Source organism: Pleurodeles waltl, chromosome 7, assembly GCF_031143425.1.
Source record: "Pleurodeles waltl isolate 20211129_DDA chromosome 7, aPleWal1.hap1.20221129, whole genome shotgun sequence".
NCBI classification, from domain to species: Eukaryota; Metazoa; Chordata; class Amphibia; order Caudata; family Salamandridae; genus Pleurodeles; species Pleurodeles waltl.
Window position 1 is genome coordinate 1,053,218,980 of NC_090446.1, and position 25,518 is coordinate 1,053,244,497.

General features: G+C 45.5%; 1 protein-coding gene across 2 annotated transcripts in view; it reads right to left on the reverse strand.

Annotated features, from left to right (window-relative positions):
• The window catches only part of PECAM1 (platelet and endothelial cell adhesion molecule 1), a 302,864-nt gene that overhangs the window by 151,293 nt on the left and 126,053 nt on the right, over positions 1-25,518 (reverse strand). For both annotated transcript variants that reach the window (XM_069199932.1, XM_069199933.1), the window contains exons 7-9: positions 21,621-21,908; positions 11,588-11,878; positions 616-723 (exon numbers count right to left, since the gene is read on the reverse strand). In XM_069199932.1, the coding sequence (XP_069056033.1) occupies positions 616-723; positions 11,588-11,878; positions 21,621-21,908 (687 nt within the window). The remainder of the gene's footprint in view (positions 1-615; positions 724-11,587; positions 11,879-21,620; positions 21,909-25,518) is intronic.

The following is a 25,518-nucleotide window of genomic DNA, read 5'->3' on the forward strand; positions in this document are numbered from 1 at the left end:
AAATACCTGTAAAATCGGGGACAACTCTGGACCTTTAATTGTGGAAGGGCATATGGAAACAACTTTTCCACTTCTTATTCATCCGTTAAAGGTCATTTTGCAATAATTTGATGATTACCAATTGTGGTATTGCAGTTACAGAACAGGCAAATCACCACTGAAAATGAGGGCCCAAGGTCTGGTCTTTTTGAGGAGCTGATCTATTTCTTGGAAATGGGCACAAGTAACTGTATAGCACCAAAGAATGATTGCAAATCTGCTTATTTTAGCGGTTCGTGGTTGGTTGCAAGGCACTGTTAGGACTTTATAGATTTTGTTGGAGAAGTAATGGAGGGGGTCAAAGTGTCCATTCCTAAATGTTTGACTTTGAATAGATTTCAAATTGCTAGTACTGAAAAAAAAAACTAGGAAGAATTAAGAGATATCAGTGTGCAAACACTGAATACGAGAAGATTGTAATACTTCCTTAGACAGTGACAAGTAGGGTTATCAATACACATGTGCAAACGACCTTTACATCTCTTCAAATACAAAATACAAAAGTATTTCAAATACAAAACAAGTCGACAAAAAAGAGTGATGATGCATGAAGCAAGATTCTGAAATAATGCTTACACTTTTTCTTCCTTTGCAAGTACCACCATATCAGTCCAGCAGCGACGGCAATGGAAATTGTGACGACAGATAATGCAATAATTGCCTTCTTCCAAGACTGAAGTACAACTAAGGACAAGAAAGCATAAATGGTAGACAGTTATATGAGCAGCACCATATTACAAATAGGTCCGCCTGAGTATCCAATAAAAGGAACATGATTCTTGGGCACTTTTCAGAAAATGATTCAAGAACATGAGGATTTTTGGGAGAAGTGCTAATGATTAAGATTGGTGGGAAGGTATGGGCAAAGCTATACCTTCAAAGACATCACAGCTGCTTTAGCCAATAGTGAATAACAAGGAGGCAAGGAGATGCAGGGACAATGTGAGTGGGAAATTCTGCTTTTTATAGGAAAGCAGTAAATATAGACTGGAACATCTGATTGGAAGGCTCAGCCTTATTTGTTTAATTTCATAATCGTTATTTAGACCACCCAGCTTTAAAAGCTCAATAGAGCCATAGCCAAGATTTGTAAGTTATCCTGACAGTTGTGTTTAGAGGGGCTTGGGAGAGATTACCAGACTCCTAATCTGGTAGCTATACTGTAATTATATCTGCATATCAATTGCATTATACTACAGAATTTTAGCTATTCCTTCTAAGAAATAGGCATGTTTTGCCTCTGGCTGGCTGACTTTTTGTTGAAAGCATAGACATAGGCTTTGTCTCTCTTTGGATGGATGAAACGCAGAGCTTGCTAGCTGTGAGTATACAGGCAGTAGAGGGGAAGAAGCATTGTCAAAGCCAATAGTTCTCGCTTATGCAAGCTGTTGGCTTTGCCAATGTTTTTAGCCAGGTTGCACAGCAGTGCAAGCAGCAACTCAGGACGAGACGTGAGCGTGTAAGCAACAACACAGGACAGGGCGGGAGGAGGCAAGCAATGGGATGACACAGGGTGGGAGGAAGCTAGCAACAGCATGAAGAGGGAAGGAAGGGTGCAAGTGAGCAAGACAACTCGGAGTGGAACAGAAGATGGTAGGGGCAAGCAACAGTATGGAGTCTGACAGGCGAGTGAGAGGAGGCAAGCAACAACACAGATGGGCACAAGAGTGGACAAGCAACAACATGGAGAGGGTCAGGAACATGCTTTGGGGCAAGCAACAATAGGGAGAGGGATGGGAAGGGGCTATAAGCACTTGTGTGAGTTGGCCTGAAAACGCATGAACTCTAATGAAGTACTTCAACTGAAAGAAAATAAATGGCTCCAAAAGTGCCAGCAGTGGAAGGGGATAAGAACTTTGGCAATGCTCGAGGGACACGACAGACACACGAAGAGGAAGTGAAACATACACATGCTGACCACAGAGAAGCAAGGAAATAAGACTGACGGAGAAGCCAACCAATAGTAAGCTATGGGTGGGCTCTAAGTCCACTATAAGCTAAGAAAATGTCTTGCACGTGACAGTGCATGCCCAGGCAATTGAAAGAATTCCATTTCTGCAGAGCTCAGCACAAAAGGGTCTCTGTCCTGAAAAAAAGGGTGGGTGGTGTCCACATCAAGTACTAGAACCACAAACTTTCAATTCTTCTGGGGATGTGTGGCCAAGATGGCGCCAAGAGCAGTCGCCTTCTAGTAAGGCTCTGCTCCAGGCCCATCTGCCACCATCCTGCACTCCAGTGCCCCTACAAATCCCCCAGTGACCAGAGCCCCCTTCACTCCTCCACCCCTGACTCCTGGTGCTGCCGACTGCAAAAAAGAAGGGGCTGAGGCATTCTCCTGACAGGGCTGCCGAGGCTGCGGATGGCTGAGGTGGTGTACCTCGTGATGACAGGACCTGTTCTGTTCCACCCCCACATGGGTCGCACCTGGAAGACTTAGCGTTGGGAGCCCTGGGGGTTTGGACTATGTGATCCCTACTCTACATGCACTGCTTAATGCAATCAGTCACCAGAGCACTTGTGGTGCGGCCCATCTCAGCATCTCTCACGGGTGCTGAGCGTGGGGACACCCACGATGGAATAGTGGGCCCAGAAGGCCTGGTTAGTTCCCTATGATGGGGGGGGGGTAGACGCCTGCCCCCAGCTTCTGATATAGACTAGAGAGATCGGCCTCAGGCAACATACAAAAGGCCATTGGTGGCCAAGGGACACTGGGCATCTCTGCCAGCGGGACCCGGTCCCCTCCACCATGCAGCTCGCTCTTGGAGACTACAGCGCTGGTAGCTTCACGAAGGTGAGTCTAAAGTGTCTGCCGCTCTATGCCCTTTATCTTACATAGGGTTTCCCTGCACACAATAGGAACCATTTTAGACTGTTAGGGCCCAGCCCCAACTAGGACTTTTGAAGTTGAGGCACACGAGGATGCATGTTCTCCTTCCCCCAAAGAATGCCCTGTGCCAAAAGATGAGGCAAGGACATCACAGACGGACATGCTGCAGGGACAGTGATCTGGAGAAAGTGCCTGTACCATATGCATGCAACCAGTCTGATCTACACAGGAGTGAGTGGAGATACTCTTTGGTCTCTCCTGAGGAAGCATGGACCTGGCTGCGATCAAAGGGTGTCCTAGACGAGTCAGAGGAGGAGGACAGTGGTGATCTACAGGGATGGTCGGATGGGAAGACTGGACGCCATCCACGCAGGTCCCGAGCATGATTCACGAGTGAACAAGCAGCAAAAGAATGTGCACAAGTGGTGGCAGAGGTATCGCTCCAGGGTGCTAATAGATTCCGGGCATTGAGGATTCCACCATTATCGTGGTACGATCCCCCTCAAGGACAACTTCTTGATCAGTGAGACCTATCATCTTGGTGAGTGAATTGCAGCGGAGAGGAACAAGGAGTTAGAGATGTGTCCCTAATGTTCATTGGTGATGTTCCTGGGCCTCTGTGCAGGGGGCAATATACACATGTTTCATGGCCACGACATATAATATATTAACATGGAACATCCGGGGGATAGTGACCTTTGTGCGCTATCACAGGGTATCTGCCTGCTGAAGGCGGAGACATATACTCATGGCCTTTCTACAGGAGACACACCTGACCGCCACTGGACTGGACAAGGTTGTTCGCAGCTGGAGTGGACAAGTTTGTGGTACTGGGTACTCACTGTTTGATAGAGGGTACTGATCTGGATTGCCCCAGGTGTCCCATTTGTTCAGAGCAGGACTGTGGTAGACCCAGAGAGCCGATTTGTGCTCCCAGAGGACACGCTAGATGGGTTTCCGCTGGCGATTGTTTTGCTGTATGCCCCTAACACACTCCAGGGAGATATTTTGTATGCACTCTATCCCCAGCATTGCTCCTTAATTTCACATTTCCTAGTATATGGAGGGAGACTGCAATTGTGTATACTGCACCTCTTTGGACAAATCAGTGCCCCCACTCCCTTGGACTCAGGGTCTAATTTGCGATGAAACACTTCAGGGAATGGACAAATGCAACACAATTCTATGACATGTGGCACCTATCTCACCTTGATGACACTGAATACTCCTATTATGCCCCAGGCCACTAAGTCCACACCAGACTAGATTACTTGTTTTGTAACAGGGAACTGTGGCTCTGTGTCCAGAGCTTGGACTACCTAGACTGCACACTGTCTGACCACAGCCCCGTCAAGGTGACCTTCCAATGGGGCATTGACAAGGTGCCTATAACGACTTGACACTTAAGGATGGAGGCCCTGCTCGACACTATATATAGAGACACCATTAGCATGCATTTGCTTCATTATTTTGAGTAAAATGAGGGCACCTCCGGCTCTCTGGAAGTGGAGTGGGATGCCATGAAGTTGATCATGAAGGGACTCTGTATTAAGATGACCTGGTGGAGCGGGCTTCCCTTCTTTGCAGTGCATCATCGCTGGAGGAGCGAATCCGCACTGCCAAACAAGAGGCGGTGAAGGCGACTGATACTCGGACGCAGCTGTGCGAGTTGAGGAACCAACATAGAGGAGTTGCGGTGACTTAATAATATTGACTATAGAGCTTCCCTGACTCGTCAACGTGTGAATAGAGACAAACCGGGCCTTATGTTGGTGTGGCTGTTGCACTCCGCAGGCCCCAGGACCATTATAGGAGCGATCCGCACTTTGGCTGGCACCATCGTATCCTCCCAAGCTGAAATATGTGTGACCTTTGCTCAGTACTACGAACGTCTTTATATTCCCCACCAAGTCCTCCTGATCAACTCCTCCGGCCATATATTGCCAGACAGCCCTACTCCGACTCAATCCCCTCCTGGCCCAGGAGCTCAATCAACCATTGCAACTTGAGGAACTGTAAACCTCTATACGTCAGATGGCTCGCAACAAGACTCCAGGCATGGGGGGGCTCCCCATGGAGTATTATGGTGTGTTTGGTACTACCCTTGCTCCCAAATGGCTCGCAGTTTACCAAGAGGCACAGCAGTGGGGAGGGCTCCCTCTCTCTGGAAGGCTCTTATAGTTGTTTTGCTTAAAGCAGGTAGGGACCCTCTCGAGGTGAGTTCCTATCTCCCTTTAACAATGCTCAACATTGATTAAAGAATTCTTAGTAAAGCATTGGGCAAGCGTTTGCTCCCATTGCTCCACACCCTGGTCCATTCAAACCACTGTGGGTTTATACCACACAGGGAGACTTCACATAACATGCACCACTTGTGCATCATCATGGATGCAGTTGCGGGGTCTAGGGAGCTCCCACTGCCCATTTTCTGGTATTTTGAAAAGACTTTTGATAGCCTTGGGTGGTCGTACTTGATGCTAGTCTTGGAGGACCTAGAAGTGTGCCCCCAATTTCTGAAGTGGGTCAGGCTGTTGTATGTGGTGCCACAAGCAAGAGTTTGGGTGGGACGTCAGATCTCTAGACCGTTTAATATTGGTAGGGGGATGTGACAGAGGTGTGCCCTCTCCCACATGATGTTCGTACTAGCCGTGGAGCCTCTAGTGGACTTGTTAAGAGCAAAAGGCCCAGACTGGGATATGCGGGTGGGTCCCCAATAGTATATAGTTTCACTTTACAGGGACGATGTCCTGGTTTACTTGGGAAATCGGGGCGGGATCTCCCCAGCACTGAATACCCTTCTTGATCTCTTTGGGGACCGGACGGGACTTCGGGTAAACTGGGGTAAGTCATGCATTTTTCCACTTAGAATAACAGAGTGACTGGATGTAGAGGAATTGGACCATCTCCCATGGAGGTTTGGAGTTGTTCCGCTACGTTGAAGTGAACGTCTATCACACCAATAGAGACCTCCTCGAAGGAAATCATGGTAGAATGTGGGCGTCAATGTGGCAGTCTGTGGGCTTCTGGACATATATGCCCCTATCACCCATGGGTAGGGCCTCCATAGCAAAAATGTTATTATTGCCACACCTACTCTACTTCTTTGTAACGGTGCCTGTGATCCCAACTAGGGCTTTCTTTAATGACCTACAGAGACTACTCTCTGACCTTATATGAGGGGAAGCACACTAGCGAGTCTCTAATTACATACTCCAGTGCCCACTCCAGGAGGGTGGCTTGGGGGTTCCAGACCTTGAGCTTTATTTTGCAACTGCACAGTTACAATGGCTCATGCGTGGTTGGCAGGGATGTGTTGGGTGAGAGTTGCCTAATTAGGGACAAACTGGATGGAATGAATATATCTGACTGGTTCCTGAAACTGGGAGTCCTGGCGAAGCATGCCATCAGGCTTGCTGGAGTCACAAAATATGCTGGAACAGATTTATTCAACCATACTGAGATACACCCCCATATGCACCACAACTGCCACCCTGGAGCATGCTGGTGATGCATGCTTTACTAGAGAAGCATGACACAGGACCTTGGCAGGACTCAAAAATGACATGCATAGGGGACTTATACACTGATGAGACCTTGCACCCATTTCAGGGCCTACAGGATAGCAATGGGCTGGGAGCTGCTCAATTCTTAGCCTCCAATGCTCTTTTCTTGGTGATCAGGGCTACTTGGAGGGTGGAGAGGCCCCAGCCCTCCATCACGGGTTACAGTGTCTATTGACTCATGGTGTAAGTGCCGCAGAGTGCTCACAGTACTACATGTAGCCCTGTAGACTGCCGGAACAGACCTCGCGCTCCACGCCAAAACCAGATGGGACGCACGTCTTGGGACAGATCTGACGATCAAACAGTGGGGGATGGCGCTTGAGCAGGTGAAGCGAGTATCTCGCAACGCCCACCTGAAGTTTATCCAGTTCAAGTACCTGCACCACACTTACTTGACAACACCACCTCCACAAAATGTCCCCTGGAGTGACCGCGGTGTGTCGTAGGTGTGAATACCATGACACCACCTTCCTTCATATGGTATGGGATTGTGCCCCGCTTGCAGAAGTATGGGGACAAGTCATAACCCATATTTCAGCAATTGTGGATGTCCAGATGTCCCCTGACCCCCTACTTTGTATTTTGGGCATCACAAAGTGCATGAAACACACAAAACACTACCTGAAACTTACAGACCTAGCTAAGACTGTCTTCAAGTGCCTGATAGCTATGTCGTGGAAGGCAGCACAGCCGCCCTCAATTAATTGTTGGCTCCGGACGTTACTTCGATGGACAACCGCTGAGGCAGACGCTATAATGCATGATCTGCACAACAGAGGAGGGGGGAGCTGTTGCCATGTAGGACATATGCATGCTCTGCCTGCAGGAGAAAGTTGAGGCCATTACCTGAGCACTGGTGCGAATGTTGGGTACTGTCGGGGATTACGCAGCTCTACTTCACTCATGAAGCTGCTTGCCCTGAGGGACCCACATACGATTTCCTATTGTGCCTCCTGCAGGCTGGTCGGGCTGCTGCCTCCCCGCTTGCCATGGCAGACCAACCTACAAGATTCTGTCCCTTACAGGACTCATATGACTGCTTCTGTACTTCCACCTGCCTTCCCCTCTCACAGAGGATGCATATACGATGTTTCCGAACTAAGGGCCAGGGGCCAGATGTAGGAAGCGTTTTGCATGGCGCAAACTGTGAAAATCGCAGTTTGCGCCATGCAAAATGTGCATCGCGATGCACATTCCCATTTTGCGAGTCAGTACCGACTCACAAAATGGGAATACGACTCGACTGGCCCCAGATGTAGAAAACTCTGATTTTGCAAATCGGATGCAGAACGGTGTCTCAGACACAGTCTGCGAATCTCAATGGGGTCGCAAAGACCCACCTCATTAATATTAATGAGGTGGGTCGCATTTTGGGACCCCATTGAGATTCCCTGCACTCACAGGGATGGTGGCCTGCTGATAGTGCTTACCGCCATGGATTTCATGGCAGTTCATACCGCTGGAAATCCACGGCGGTAAGCCGGGTCCAAATACCGCCGGCGGTATAGTGACAGCCGCCGGGCTGGAGACCCAGGTCTCCAGCCCAGCGGTCGTCTCCGCCCTGGCGGGTGGAACGGAGAACCGGCGGATGACCATGGCAGTAACCGCCATGGTCATAATTCCCCAGAGTAAGACCGCCAGCCTGGTCTTACCGCCGGTTTAACACTGATTGCCAGGGTTGTAATGACCCCCTATATGTCCTACCTTAACCATACACTACACCCTGCCCTTGGGGCTACCTAGGGCCTACATTAGGGGTGTCTTATATGTAAGAAAAGTGACGATTTAGGCCTGGCAAGTGGGTACACTTGCCAAGTCGAATTTACAGTTTAAAAAACTGCACACACAGACACTGCAGTGGCAGGTCTGAGCCATGTTTACAGAGCTACTAATGTGGGTGGCACAACCAGTGCTGGAGGCCCACTAGTAGCATTTGATTTACAGGCCCTGTCCACCTTTAGTGCACTGTACTAGGACATACTATCAATCAAGTATGCCAATCATGGATGAACCAATTACATACACATTTTGTATAGGAGCACTTGCACTTTGGCACTGGTTAGCAGTGGTAAACTGCCCAGAGTAACAAAAACAGCAAAAACAGAGTCCAGCACACACCAACAACCTGGGGAACAGAGGCAAAATGTTAAGGGAGACCACGCCAAGGATGAACAGTCTAATAGTATCATAGACAAATGGCTTGTCCAATCTCATCACTTTCTGCATCTGAGGATACAGACCCATTCTGGATATTAGAAACAATCTTAGATGTCACGCATTTTAGAACTAAGGACCAGCTGACCAATGACATGCCTGCAGCACCAAGTCAGCTTTAGCAACTCACCTGACCCATCACTCTCCTCTAGGGCTCAACTCCACCAGTGGAGCCTGACTCCTCTGACTGTGCTCCCCTAATACACCACTTTTTTCAATGTGTGCTTACCAAAAACCACAGAGAACCACATTACCATCCTTCACACAAGGAAGCGCATCTCATCCCCCAATCCAACACTTGCGAGGCTTAATTCGTGTTATAATGACAATTACACCACATAAATCAGGACTCTTATGTGAAAGGCATGCTCATCAATGTCTGATCCATGTACGTTTGAGACTGTAAGACTGAAACCCTTAGAAGTGACAATAATTTGATTTTTTCATTCATTACAGAGACACGGATCTCCCTCAACCTCAAATGGCATCCCAATAACAAATGAATGCTTTATGATACATACATTCAGACCTGCAAAGAAATGGAGAGAGTGTAGTTGTCGGACAAAATATTTTTTGTCTTATCGGAGGCCCATCATTTACCTTCTTCAAAGCTATGCCAACTGACATCAATGTAATGCCCAATACAACCCCGTTTCCATGATCCCTACCACCCTCCGGGGCGTAAAGTAATCCTCCAAACCTGTTACCTCCACCTTGATTTACCACGCAACAGACGTTTACCTGGGAGACTTTATTATCCCTTTGAACATCACAAAGAACACACTATCAATTAAACTGCAATAAATCTGAACAACCAACAAAGGCAATACCCTTGACTTGATAATTTCCCAATCTAATGTCATCAGCCTCGATGAGTGTATTGGATTTAACTAGTTGGATCACATCACCAAGGAGTATCAGCTAATGTTATACCTCTTAGGCTAAATGAAAAATACGATTAAAACAGAGCCAAAATTCTGAGAAGACTCTATAAATATATTGGTTCAGATGTAAATAAATAAATATATTGGTTCAAATATATACACGGTTCAGATATTTTATTTAGCATCCACTATAACGGCACTCTGCAATGAGCAGTACAACAGAGCCAAAGGAAAATAAAGAAAAGTCTTGGCCCCACCCCAAGATATCCCATTTTATTTACACAGTGTCTTATCAAATTGTCCACTCTTCCAGTCAGAAGTATATCTACCAGAAATGTCAGGAGTGGTGGGGGTGAACCAAGGAGGTCAAACCAATTAAGGAGTCTCGAAATAGTCAATATGTGCTAACCAAAAAAACAAACCTCTGGTATACTGCTGAATCTTACGCACTAGTGGTAACTCCTGGCATGCTGTGGGCCTTCTTGGTATGATGGAGTCCACTCCAAACATGTTGCCAATCTGACGCTTTAAGAGACGATTCTGGACATATGTTTGTCATCATTAGGACGATGGCATTCACCCCTGGAATTACCTTCCCAGTTAATGGCGGTGAATAGCATGCAGGACAGATTCTGTCCATTATGGCATTTGTGTACATGAGTACTTGATGAAAGTTACACCCTGATGTCCGTGGAACACACGTGGTTTTACTAAAAAGGACAAGGTGGAATTTCAGAACAGAAATAACGTTATTTATGAAAGTGGCAAACGTTTGTTCAGGTAAATTGAGTATATTTTCCCAGAAAAGGTTGTATTTGATAGCAGGTTGTGGTATTTTCAGACATCGACTAGTTGGTATTTGGGACACATTATCTTAAGAGGTGATATTTGATTCATAATCTGTGATGAGTTCCAGAGGCTTATTGTTGATGTTCTCTCATTAGTGCAAGATAGCACTTTCTGCTAGGGCTTTTATTTCATCACTCATGCCGGCTTTTCGTGATATTTATTTTTTCATGGCATGACACTACTGCTCTCTGAAGCCGGAGCCTGTTAGATTGGTTAATCCTTTTACTGCCTGACTATTTAACGTCTCTGTAACCTGGGTAGTGGCATGGCAGTACTGGCCTGCTAAATCCTTCAGGTTCGGGTGCATATGACATGAAATTGTGACATTTGTACAATTTATTTTTTCCCTCTACCTCTTCTAAGTAGATAAAGAAAAGATAAATGTGTACGGGCAGATAGCTGTAGTAAAAAAATGTAATTGCATACCCAGATTTTGTATCTACCTGTTATACATATGCATCGATAGTTTAGCCATTTTATTGCAATTGTGTTGTAAAATACACCATCAGCATGACCTACTATTAACCACCATTTTTCCAACTTTCTTGGGACCAACGAATCCTCTGCACCCTTGGGACATTTAAGATGTTTGACACATAATTAAATTATTTGACTAGCTAATGAGTGTTGCGTTGTAAAATGCACTCTTTGTTTCTAGTTCTCGAAAATGTTACACGAGAGCCCCTTTGTCCTGAGTGGCAGCAGTTATGCTTGTTCACTTTACGTACTCCTTTGGCATAATTCAGGGAAGGCATTAATACTGTGTGACATTAAAAAACACCATCATCTAGTTAATAGCAGCCAAGACTCCTCAGTGGTTTTTCTGGGTAGGTCTTGAAGGAGAATGGCAGCATCTCTGGCAGAACCCCAGTGTGGTCACTAGAAATCTGGAGAACATATACATAGGCTTTCCCACATATATTTGTCTGTTCCTATAATGTACAGTTGAGCTTAGACCAAACTACCTCGTTATAGAAATGTCAATGATCAAGATTGTATGGGGTGTTATTGACGACAAAACTCACAGGCAGCACAGCATCATTACCTTCCACATGTTTTTTGGGGGTATAGATACTTGGTTCAGATGCAAGTACTAATGAAGATTACAGCTAAATAGTTGTGACATGATGCTCTTCATTTAAAGCACTGGTCTTAACTCCCATAACATTGCCCCAAACTGCTTCATCACAGATGTGTTAACCACAACTTACCCTTTACCGGTACAAGGCTACTTGCTTTAGTTATTTTGGCTTTGTTTGAAGCTGTACAGAAGTAGATTCCCTCTTTCGACTTCTTGAAATCATAATTGATCCAAGACGCATAGTGTTTTGGCACAGTTGTTACATTCAAAGTGCTACTCTTGTTGCTCTTGTCTGTATGGTAAAAGGTAAATGTAATTGGCAGAGAGCCACTTGTTACTCTGCACAATAAGCTTAGTTCATGTCCGTCCTCCACTTCTCCGGTTGGTGGAATAATGGAAAGAACTGTTTCTTGAACAGGAGCTGCAAAAGAAATCCCAACACTGAGTATGTGAGATAGGTAAAAAACATGGACATTCAGCAAAAGATCAGAACGTTTTAGATTGAGGTTATTTTTGCATGATGGAACAGCACTCCAAGAGAGACCATGGTTGGTGGAGAGCCACACCTTAATGCTGGATCACCAGCCGACACCCCTCAAGATTGTGAGATACTTTCTGGCACACGGCTTACATTTGGGTAATGCTGATCTCCTGATGATCTACAGCCACAACTCTACACATGGATATCAGTTAGAGGTAGTCAGTGATAGCATTTGCTACAACTGCCTTGCCATTTGGTGACACTGCACCGCCTTTAATACCCCTTATCTTAGGCGTCATAAAGGCATCAGCAGGACCAGAAAGTGAGCAAGACTCTACGAGCCCCATGAACAAAACTATTCAGCAGTCTTAAAGCTTACAGTTCACACTCACTGTCTTCGTAATCGTAAGACACTATGGGGGTCATTCTGACCCTGGCGGCCGGTGGCCGCCAGCCACCGACCACGGGAGCACCGCCAACAGGCTGGCGGTGCTCCCACGAGCATTCTGACCGCGGCGGTTCAGCCGCGGTCAGAAGCAGCAAGTCGGCGGTCTCCCGCCGACTTACCGCTGCTCGGGGGAATCCTTCATGGGGGCGGAGCGCGCTCCGCCGCCATGAGGATTCCGACACCCCCTACCGCCATCCTGTTCATGGCGGGAAACCCGCCATGAACAGGATGGCGGTAGGGGGTGCCGCGGGGCCCCTGGGGGCCCCTGCAGTGCCCATGCCAATGGCATGGGCACTGCAGGGGCCCCCGTAAGAGGGCCCCAAAAAGTATTTCAGTGTCTGCTTTGCAGACACTGAAATACGCGACGGGTGCAACTGCACCCGTCGCACCCCTGCAACTACGCCGGCTCAATTCTGAGCCGGCGTCCTCGTTGCAGGGGCATTTCCTCTGGGCCGGCGGGCGCTCTTTTGGAGAGCGCCCGCCGGCCCAGAGGAAATGTTAGAATGGCCGCCGCGGTCTTTTGACCGCGGTGCGGTCATTTCACGGCGGTACCTTGGCGGACGGCCTCCGCCGTCCGCCAAAGTCCGAATCAGGGCCTATGTCAGACTACATGAAGTGTGCTTCACAAGTTGGAAACCACTTTCTTATTCACGTTCCATAAAGGACAAAGGGTGTGCCCTGGGCATCTCTCTTTCCTCTGTGTGATGGGTTTGTTTTAATGATTAGTGAATGCATTTGCAGTTGTAAACCTTTGATCTGTGTCTGAGATCCAAAACGGGATGCTAACACATTTACAAAGTAAAAGCTATTCTGCCTGAGACGGCTGGCCAAACACACATGCGCCCTTAGGTGCACGCTCCCCTCCTCCCACCTCCGGTAGCCCAGCCCCGCCCCTCTCTGCATTGCTGGCTGAGCCAGAAGCAGAAAGACAAAACAATAGTAAGCTATTGTTTTATCTTTCTGCTTCTGGCTCAGTCAGTTGGACAATGCTCCTTCGCCATAGCGAAGGAGCCACCCCTGTTTATAACACAATTGAGTTGAACCGATGACTTACTGGTCGAGCCCTGATTGTGAGATAACACTTATTTTATGAGGTTATAGATCTAATGCAATGTTTTAGCAAGTCATATGTCTGAATAATATGAAACGTCAAAACCTCTTTAATTAGAACTTTTTTTATAAGACACGTCATATTATTTTTGTTTATTGATGACAAGTGAAACTCACTATTCCTAACTAGTAAGAATGACTAGAACTGTGGCTTTACATGAGAGGTCTTTAAGGATACATTTATATGTAGGTTTGTTACCCTGCTTTATACAACTTTAAATTCCCATGACGGAGTGAGACATAAATGAAAATTACTTAAGTCCCAAAGCTTTTCATAGATTGTAGGAAAAGTCCAGTTTGATATTGCCAAGAGTCCCAGAATCTCAGGGATACATAGTACTTAGGGGGCAGGACTCACTCCAGCACAGGCCATGAACAGGGTTTAGTCCAGATGCAGTTGCAACTGGTCTAGTGTGCACGCCAACAAAGAGGCCTCTTGCAGTTTGTTGCATCCTTGTAGCCACAAGGGAGATCAGCCAACTGACCCTTGGGATCCACTTCTTTGTCCTCAGTAAAAGTGGGAGAAGGTCCAGCCCTTCAAGCGTCCTCACAGGTCTCAAACAACAGGTGCGGTCTCCTGTTCTACAGGGTCAGAAAGTGTTTTGGGGGGGTGTCTTTTGTGCCACAGTTATGGCTGGCACTAGATAGTGGGTAGGGAGGACTCCAGGGACCTCACTTACCAATGAGGTAAAGTTCTCAAGGGCAACCCCACTCACTTTTTAAGCAGATCCTGTTTGCATTACTAAATGCAATCATAGTGCACCTTACTCCTAAAGTCCACATGGGAGAAATTATTTGTGTGCCCGGTCAGATGTGTGCCCAGGGAAATGAGCCCCCCTCCCTCTTTTTTGGTCATGCCAACTAGTTCTGAGGGTAGCGTCCCTCCTATTAGATTTAGGGCAAGTCTGGCTGGTGGAACAAAGGTTTGCCTTTCCCATATTTCAGCTGAAATGTACTATTTGTGAGAGGGAAGGCCGTTTATAAGTTAATAAAGTTCCCAGGTCCACCTAATTAATGTCAACTAGCAGTATGATGAACACGTTTAAAACACAGTGTAGCGATTCTCGCAGGTACAAGAGCAAATAGGAATGAATTGTTCAGAAATATAGTACACATTTTAAACACTGCCACACATAGCAACACAAATTTATCTTGAAACATACTACACCTGTGACAAGCGTCACACATCAAATTAAAAGATCACCCTTTAATTCAGTAAGGGGATTGTTGTTGACTAGTGTAATTCATATGTGACCTGTTTAATCGAGTTCGAGTTCATGAACATCAACCTTCCATATCACTGACCACTGTAAATAGGCATCAAATTAAAAAAAAATAATATCAGTAAACATTTATTTTGTAAACGTGGGCCATTGGAGGTGAGAAGGGGGGAGTGCACCTAAGTGCGCATGTTTGTTTGGCCGGCCATCTCAGGCCGGCCAAACACACATGCGCACTCAGGTTTCTCCAGCCCGGCTGTGCACAGAGCCGGGTTAGAGAAACTGCACAGACCCCAGGGTTGTGTCTGAGCGGCAGTCTGCACCGCTCAGACCAATGCTGATACTGCTCTCATGCTAGGTTTAACATGAAAGCAGCACCAGAACTGCTGGGGAGCCTGTGCTGGTGTCCCAGGGAATGATGGGACACCAGAAAAAAAAACATGAGGCGGAAGTAGGTAGCGAGCTGCGTCGAGAAAGGTAAGTGGTTTTTTGCTGTTTGTAAAGTTGTTTCCCCATCACCCCCCCCTCGCCTTTGACATTTGCGTTGGCCGCCACTGGTGGTATGAATACATTTTATACTGTAAGCCACAGACAGTAACACTGTATGTGTTCACTGATACTGTCATGAACAGATAGTAGTAATGTATGTTTACAGCGGCTACCATCATGCCAAAGACAACATTCCATGCATGCAGCGGACACTGCAGTGACACACACATCGCCATTTTATGTAGGCTCATGATATTACCATGTCACCGACAGTCATGTTACATGTGTGCAGCAGATGAAGCCACGTCGCAACGTTGTGTGAATGTACAGAACAGGGCTGTGCATCAGTTTGCTAACGATGCTGATGTGCCAGAGTCACTGTATTTACGTACAGGACACTGACATGTCGCAGAGACTAACACTGCTATGAACAGTCCAGGTTTCGACAGACGACACTGTACACGTGCACGTGATAATGCCATACCACATACCGTCACAATTTCCTGTCAAAGCAGAAACCCAGTAAAAGGCACTAACTTCAGGCACTGAAGCACGAGGCTTTAATGTAGCTGAAAGCTTGGTCTACTGGGCATCAAAGCACTGTATGAGTTAAATATTACAGGCCGTGAAACAAGAAGGGTTATCATTATTTATTTATTAACAGGGTATTAGTTTATGCAAAAGACTCCAAACGCTTAAGGAAGAAGCCAAAAAGGGGTACAAATGAGGGGAGGGGCGGCGGCCCTTTCGGGTGTTTTTAACAACTCACACTTTCCACAAAGAAGTTTTCACTGGTGTTTATGTTTTCTTTCACTTTTTACAACCTGATGCAGACGTAGTCCTAGGAAATCAACAAAGGCACATCCCCTGGGGTACTGACAGCATTATGTATAATGATGGGCCGCACTCTGTGTCATGGGGTAGTATCTGCTCTTGTGGGCAGTATTCTCTGTCATGATGGACAACATTCGTTATCACTGGGTATGTGGGTGAAGTTGTGCTGTCTAATATGTACACTCACGAGCGGCATTATTCTTTGCCTTTGGGATATATGTATGATAATATTGCAGTCATGAAGAGCATTCTTAGCCACTGGGTAATATGTGCCCTCGAGGGCAGTATTCTTTGTCAGCAGGTAATACGTGTGCTGCTAGTCACTGGTTAAATTGCACACTGGGGAGGGAGTGGGGGGTAACATTTGGTAGTGGCACTAAACCAAACGCACTGGTGCGTGGTAGATATTGTCACTGGGTGTATGTGCACTGGTGAGCAGTATTACCGTCAGTGGGTAATGTGTGCAGTGGCAGTGATATTTTTTGGCACGATACAATATCTGCACTTGTAGGCAGTATTATTGGATACTGTGCCCTCTGTGCAGCAGTTGTGGGCAATAACCAGTGAAGGTGCGTTGGTGAAGATAATTGTTTGCCACTGGGTCATATGTGTACTGTGGAGCACAGATTTTCATCAGCTGGTAACATGAACAATTGAGGGTAATTTGTTTTCAGTGGTTAGCAGTATGTTTTCTCACTTGATTATGTATGCAGTGTGTGCTTTGTATTTGTGAAATGTGCACCGGTTGGCAGTAATCTCGGACAGTCGGAAAATGTGCACTTGGGGTGAGTTTTTTTGTGATAGGGTAATATGTGCTCCAGTGGGCAGAATGTTGTCTTATGTGGTGATAAATGCAGTGGCTGGCGGTCTTCCTTGTTGCTGTGTTATATGGTGTGTACTAAAGAGTGAATGTAGACTTTTTTAAAATATATTTTGCACATTGTGTGCGTGATTGGGTGGTTTTCCTCTCCGGTCTCCTAAGGTGTCTCTTGAGACTGGTTTAAAGTAGTGGAAGGTGTGGTGGCATGGATAGTGGAAGGCAGGACAGGCCTGGGATTGTGCCCTTAGTATTTACACGTGCTTTTTGCATACACAGTGAGGGTAAGATATGTTTTATATACACGGCATTCATTTTACACTGACCGATGCACAGCCTGTGTTTAATACACACGGAATGTCTGCCTGGATAGTGTTATTTGGGATTTTGGAGGGAGAGGTGCGTTACTTTGGGGTTTTGGAGCGAGGGAGTGTTTTTTTGCTAAGTGGTGGGGCACTTCACTCACCCCACCACTTTCAAAGGGCACAAGCTGCCCTGAACATAAGTTGTATTATGTGTTCATGAACTCCACCAAAGATGGCAGAATCATATTTATAAAATGCAAGTGGTACTTTCTAAGTTTGCAGACGTTTTTACATTAAAAAGTAAACATTTCAAGTTGAGCTTAGAGTAAATTTAACATTTAAATAAAACAAATAGGCTTAGAAAGGGACATTTCAACAAAACACTGAAGACCTTTAAACCAATAATAGCTACATTTTTCTGAGTTTCTAATTGAACATTTTTAAAATGAATATGTATGAAAAAATGATTCCAAAAGACAAGCTAAAGTTGAAAAATGTTACGGCTGACGTCACTGTTAACAGTGACTGTGCCATTAAAAACGAAAATGCCCAAAACAAACTTGTTAAAGTGCTTTCTTTGCCCACTGTACCTTAACTCAGTCTCCAACATACACTACACTACACAATACACAATCAAAACATACCATTATGTCACACATATTACACAACCATACATCGTACATCAAACAGTAAACATAATAAAACCACACAATCATCATATAACAATTAAGCAAGCATCATATCAATTTGTTTCCCTACCCCATGTTGGCATTGTATATCCGCAGTGCACGGTCACACCCACTTGTTTAAATAACTGTACTGTCAAATTCATATGGCCACACCCCACCAAACCACATATTATCAAATGCAGACACACACCATCCGAAACCCATACAACAATCATTATATGCCAACAGACATATCATTATTCATCCATGCACCTAGCATTTACCAATGCTTTACAGTATATGTAACATAGTAACAATTACTAGACGTTCATCTAGAAAACATCAGATATTAGAGCACACCAATCATTTTATGATTGCATAATCAGCTGTATGTGCATCCCTAACCCACATTTATACAGCCATGTTCATACACCCACACACATAAATCTGCAAAGCTACGACTGCACACCAACAGACCAACAATCATGCAGCTAACAGTCACATTTTACAAATGCTATCAATCGTCCACAACAAAACAGCCACCATCATGTATTCAGGCAACATATATAACCACACACCAACCATTACCATGTGCCAGGCGTAATGTATGCAAGGGGGGCGTTCCGATGCATGGAGGCCTGACAAAATGGTGTAGTGAAATTTGCAACATTTCACTGCTCCATTTTTGCCATCATTTTTAACTCCTGTTCAGAGCAGGTGTTAAAATGACGAACCCATTTTAATCAATGGGCCTCCCTGTGCTTTGCTGCACTAGCGGCAAAAGTTTTATCACTAGTGCAGCAAAGCGCCATAATAGCGTCAAAAAGTTTGACGCTATTGTCCTAACAATCACCATGGTTCGCCGTGTTGTAAATACGCACAATCATGGTGTCGTTAGGGTAGGGCAGGGGCAATGCAAGTAAAGTGGCACATCGGGCCTGATGTGTCACTTCCTTATAAATGTGCCCCTAAGTGTGTATGGCTCAAACAATTCTACATAATATATTTTGTTGTAGAGTGAGGTTCTAAAGTAGTTTGTATGTAAAGTGAATTGCTTAAACGAAATTGATTTAAACAACTCAAAAGTAGGCAATTTTATGTGCTAGGGTTAATCTAGTGCAGTAAATTAGTATTAATTATGTCTGTCTGAAACCAGTAGAGGCCCTTTATCATTAATTTTACAAAATGTTCTATTTTTTGCAATGAAGACACATAGGCCCTCATTACGACCCTGGAGGTCTGAAGACCGCCAGGGCCATGGTGACCGTCACATTACGAGTTACGGGGTCTGGCAGAAGCCAAATTGTCACAATGCTGCCTGGCCCGTCTGCCTGCCGGCCGTATTACAAGGGTACAGACCGCCAGGCTGTCCATGGAGGTCACCCCGCCATGAAAACCAGGTGGCGGTAACGCATGCAGTGACAGGAATCCCCATTCCTGTCACTGGCATACGCACCACCACACGTCCACACACATACAGACACCCCCCCACCCATCCACACACTTACAAACACCCCTTGGCGCATGCATTCACATAGACACCCCTCGACATACGCATACATTCACACAGACACCCCCACTCACTCTCATGCTTGCAGACACACACTCCCACTCGCTTGCAAACATGCAGACACACACCCCCACTCACTCGCAAACATGCACTCAGGCACCCCCATTCATGTGCACATTCACACACACATTCACATTCAATCGCATACACGCACGCATTCACCACCACCTTCCACATACTCGCACTCATACTACACCCCCTCCCCATACTCGCACTCATGCACCCACACAGACAGCGGCCAACACCTCCCCCACCGCCGACCCCCTGTTGGACGATCAATTTACCTTTTCCGGCGAGCTCGTTGTCTGGGAGGAGATGGGTCCTGGCGGTTTTGTATCAGCACCACCACGCCAGCAAGACTCCCCCAAGCTGTGTTACGGCTCATAATACGGCAGGCGGAGTCTTGCTGGCGTGGCGGTGCTGGCGATGCAAACGCCTCTTTGGAGTTGGACTTCTGGCCCATAAATGGGAGGAAGTCCTCCAATGACTTCTAATATGGCGGTCAGCTGACCGCCAGTACTGCCGGTCTGTTGGCTGCAGTGCTTCGGCAGTCATACAAAAAGACCGCTGAAGTTATAATGATGCTTTGAGGCTAATGCATTTTTGATAGACATTTTGTTTCTTTCATTTCCTCATTATCAGCTTGCACTTAAATTGCTGTGGTTTTATACTCTCAAGAATTGCTGTGGTTTTATACTCTCAAGATACATTTTTGTTTCCAGATACATTATCATTGATATCTACTGATACTGTTAATTTAACAGTTTATTATTCTCATTTACTTTCGAATTTAGTCTACTAAAGAGATTACTTTTCTATCTGGTAATTTCTTTCTGATTATTTTGAAAAAAAAAGAACAAACTCCTAAAGGGAACCTTCCTCCAAAACACCGTCCAGAGGCACATTAGCAATAAACTCCCTGGCTACAAGATTTAACACTATGCATATGGCATAATAATCCATGCCGGTTCCACAGAGATGAGGAGCATGGGGGGTAAGGCACTACTGTTTTAAATTATTTTTAAGAAGTATATACGTTATATAGTAGACATACTTTTTCCTGCTGTATCTGCTTTTTTAAAGACAGTCCAGACAGGTCTTAAAACCAACAATAGTTCCTCATTTTTTACGGTCTCCCTGGCTACCTCCCCCAGATCTATGCACTGTCACTAATATATTGGTGCTCACATCTTGGAAAATGTAACATTTTGTAGTCCCTGTCAATATATAACCCCATCCTAGAGATCCCGGATGAGGATAGGTATTCTCATTGGGGTTACTCATCTGGAGACCCAGACAGAGCAGGACCCAAAGTGGATGGTGATGGGGGCACAGAGGATGGAGCCCAAAGAGTAAGGAGGTTTGTATGATCAGTTCCTGTCCCATTAAGGGAGTTATTGCTAGGATTGTGTGGGTTGCTGATAATGGATGTAGGCGTGACAATGTCTCTTACAGTCACCTTTATTTCATACACTTCACATACTAAGCCCTTGCAGCTGCCCGTTCCTGCCCTAGCCCCAATTCTGCAGCTGCACCCCCTCACCCTTCCTGAGCACTCTGAACTGTTAGTGGAAAAATGTGAGAACTTTTCACCAGAACCTGGACTAGAAAGGGACGCTTTCAGCCATTGCCCATTGAAGGAAAACTGTGAAGGGACAGATGAGTGGGAGGGGCAACGCTAAAGAATTGCCTTGAAATGATCGGAATTGTTTGCTTTCGACTATTACTTATGCCAACCAACTCTCTGAAGTTTTTCCTTTGCTCCCTCCATGAGTGGAGAGTTTGGTTCCTGGTTGTTATTTGAATGTTGTTATTTACTTACTTCAAGATGTGTGACGCAATGTCAGTGAAAGATCAGAACACAGTAAGGCTAAACAACTACCTTTTATATTACTGTGATTACTACACCTGTTTCCTGTCGCACGTTCTCTTACTGCCTAGGACAGGCTGCCTTTAGGTTACAGGAGTGTTCACAGAAATTCTTGAAAAGCAGCTGCCTTCATCCCATTGTTGTCAACGGACAGATATTGTCAAAACATTGATAATAATGATCATACTTAATATCTATATTAAATAGAATTGTATCAATAAAATGTTACAGAATGTGTTATATTTTGTTCCTAATGTTACTTTTTACAGTCATTATCAAACATTGCCCAATAAAAAGATTTTCATATAACTAAAGACAGGCATATTTTGGTTGTCATCAGTAAGATCTTACCTATCGCAGTGATGTTAATTGGAAGGCTCTCTATCCATGGGGCCTTGTTCTTGTTTTTTGCCTCGCACCTGTACTCTCCAGAGTGATGTGAGCGAGACGCGTGAACTTCAAACACCGCAGAAGCATTGCCCGTCACATTAATCCTTCCCAGGTTGTCAGTTCCTCGGAAAAGAGCATATTGGATGGGTGGAGTTCCTCTCAACGACTTGCATCTCAATCTAAAAGCCTGTCCGACCACCACATCTGATCCCGGGCTGTCACGTGTGAGAACAGGTCTGGAGACTGCAGCTAAAACAAGGGGAGGATAAGTTAATATAAAATGCCAGCGCCACATGTAGGAAAAAAGTAAGCATCAGCGGTGAGCTCTGCTCCGATGGCAGAGCTAACGGAGTTACTGGCACTCCGTGCTCCGTGCTCCGCTTGGGGTGCTGAGTTCAACCAAAAACTCTTCTAACCCCGGAGCTCACTGCATGCGGACTGCAGCCCAGTTATGGGCCACACAGCGCAAGCACAGCTGCAGTGCACACTCTTGGCTGGCATGGAGCTGCTGCTGGTGCCAGCTCAGGATCCAGGCCTCCCACTGCCAGCAGCCTGGGAGCAGGGGGCAGAAAGAGGCAGAGAGCCAGGCCTCCGGAAACGAAGACCGCCTGGGGGACCCAGGTAACTGTTTGTTTTTTTTTCTTTCATTTTTTGCACACTGGTGCACAAGAGGCCTGAAATTGCAGCATTCGCTGCCTACTGCCCTGGCCTGAATTTAGGCCAGGGCCATAGGCAGCGAGACCTGCTGTTTCAGGCCTCTTGTGCACCGGCCTGCCCAGGCCTCTTGTGTACATGGAGCAGGCTGGTGCACCAGAGGTCTGAAACGGCAGCTTTTGCTGCCTACGGCCCTGTCCCAAATGCGCCTGATCTCGGAAGAGCTTAGCATGGTCGACCCTGCTTAGCGATGTCAAGATTGGACACATTCAAGACAGGGTGCTACTAGGGCAGGCGCCAGTGGCACTCTGCTACTCACGGAACTCTGCCTCTGTGGTATTCCACAGAGTTGTAAATCAACTCTGTGGAATTCCATGTAGTGGAACTCCGTGAGCTCCACACAGGCCTAAAAAAAGATTATGTTAAGAAATAACTGATGAAAACGGGAGACTTCTAAGTCTTTATTGCGTCCACCAATAGACAGCACAGCCACTTCTGGACAAGCCACAAATTAAATTGTTCTTGGTTGCCTAGGGCACCCTAAGATTCCAAGTGATGTGATAAGTATTAATGGGGCCGGTGTACCGCCAGCACAGGACAGGCTACAACACACCAAGCCCCTACCATTTAATAAATAAGAGAAATGAAACAATAACTAAAAAGTCTAATGCAACAAAAATACAGTGGAAACGTAAAAGAAAATACAATACCAAAACTTTACAGAACAACTACATTAAACTTTAAACACAAAACCTTACTCCATTATAATGCTGTAGTGAGCAGCAAGGTATCAAACGTTAGAGTATAATCCCAATGCTGACCTCACCATAATGGTAAATTAAAATTCTTCCTGAGCCAAAGAATGGGTAAAGTGTAATCCTTGAGTTAAAATGGTAACCTCCTAAATCGTGAAGTCTCCTGTGAGCTACTTGCACTTCTTAGCTCCCGGCTACTTGCATTTCTAGGCTCCTGCCTCCCTTCTCCACATGTATGTCAGTATTGGAATTATACTTTGATAACTTTGACATACTCCAAATTTCCCCACCATTGAAAATCATTTTTTTTTACTTCGGTTATTTGTTTAGGTACCATGAATTATGTCTCTCTCACATGGACCATCTTACCCATCTCCCACTTACTCTGTCACACACAATGTTTTTCAGCAAACTACCTCTTGTATTTTTCCTGATACGTTCTGATTTTACATAAAGACATGCTTTCAACTTCTCTGATGCAACTTAACCATAAAGTGTTATGTTTAGACCCTGCAACTCTCCCTTGGAGTATCTGAAAGGGGTATATACCACTTGCACATTTAGGTGCATTGCAGTGTGCCCACAGCTTTTCACGCAAAATCCCTCTAAGTGGCACTCTCTTCTCCACCTCAGTTTGAACATATGACTACACCAAAAAGCTCATACTTTCCACTAAACCATTTGCTTGTGGCGCAAACAGAGCAGTGCAATAATGAATAATCAATAAGTCATCCAGGAATGCCTTCATTTCCTGAGAAACCAATTGAACACCATTGTCTGCAACAATGATTTTGGGAATACCTCCAACATAAAGATGTCCCTCCGGAATTCTAACACACTTTTTGTGGCTAATGAATTCACACAACAACCAAAACCCATTTGGAAGTATAGTCCACTAACACTGATACAAACCTCTTGCTAGGTGATAGTTCAAATGGGCCCACAATTTCCAAATCTAGCTTGCACCATGGTTTATCCGGAACAACCAACAGGAAAGAAGGAACTGTACTAATGGACCTTGAATTGTCATTACAGCACACTGCATAAATCTCTAACCACCCCTTCCACTTGTCTGTCCAAATCAAGCCTCCTATACAGTTCTCTCACTCTGGCTCTAGTAAGATTCCTAGCTGAAGGTCCCTCATGAGCAAGGGTGATGATTTTATCATGCAGTCCCACCGGGGGAACTAACCTCTCTCCCTGATAAAGCTCACTTCTTACAATGCTGAGCTTTTCTCTCACATTCCAAAATATCCCTGCCCCCTCTGGTACATTGCTAAAAAATGGCCAACCTCCAACAACATAGTTCAACACCTGTTTCTGCATACCATCATTAGAAATGTATGCTTCCTACCTCAATTTATTGAAAGCCGGCTCCTTAACCCACATCACAGAAGGTTCAATAACAGAAATAAAATCTTTGTTTAGAGGCATCCTGGACAGAAAGTCCGCAGGTATATTCCTTGCTCCAGATAAGTATAGGAAATTGAACTCCATCAGACTTTCAACTCACCTTTAAATTGAAGTAGTGGTGTTCTCTACATGTCTTCATGCAAACATCTGGACTAAAGTTCTATGATCTGTTTTCAAAACAGACAGCAAAACCCATAAAATGAATTTGAAATGATTTACAGCCTACTTGCAGGCTAAAGCTTCAATCACTGAGTAGCAGTGCTCAGGCTCCTTGGGTGACCCTGAGGCTAAAGCTTTGCCTTCTACCATCTGTGAAAGGACTTCTCCCAACCCTTTCATGCTGGCATTGGTGGTAAGCACAGTTTCACTTGTCACATCGAAGTGTCCTAGAGTTGGCATCTTGGTTATTTAATTATTAACCTTGGTAAAGGTCTCAGAAACAGTTAAGATAAACAGAAACAAAGATGCGCAGACCTGGCGTTCATTATATTAAAGCGACTTATTGCGACACATTCGAAATCACCAAGTGCCCCTAGCGCACGCCATTGGACATCGGACTTACTACGATGGGCCACAGCGGAGACACAAACGCTACACGCACTCTGCGATAGGGGAATAGTAATCAAAGGAATAGAAGTATGGGAAGCTTTCATAGAACAGCTGGCAGAGAAAAACGATACTCGTTCCCCCTGAACTGCACGCACAACACCAAATCGAAATGCACGATTATTACTCAATAAGACCGATAACACAACCATACCAGCACAGTGACCTACCCAGACACTGAAAACGCGTGAAGCATGGACAAATAACTCAGCTGCAATACACAGAGCCTCACAGATCTCTCATACCCCATACTATTTTACCCTGCTATAACACAAGTTCAATAATCAAATGCCCCTCTACCTCCCTGACCATCCCTCTCCCTGCCCCGACTCTCACTCTGACATTTAATAGAACTCCACCTATTCCCTTAAGGTGACTTTTTCTTTTCTCTCCCTATTATTCCTTTCCTTCATTAATGCAATTAAGAGTAA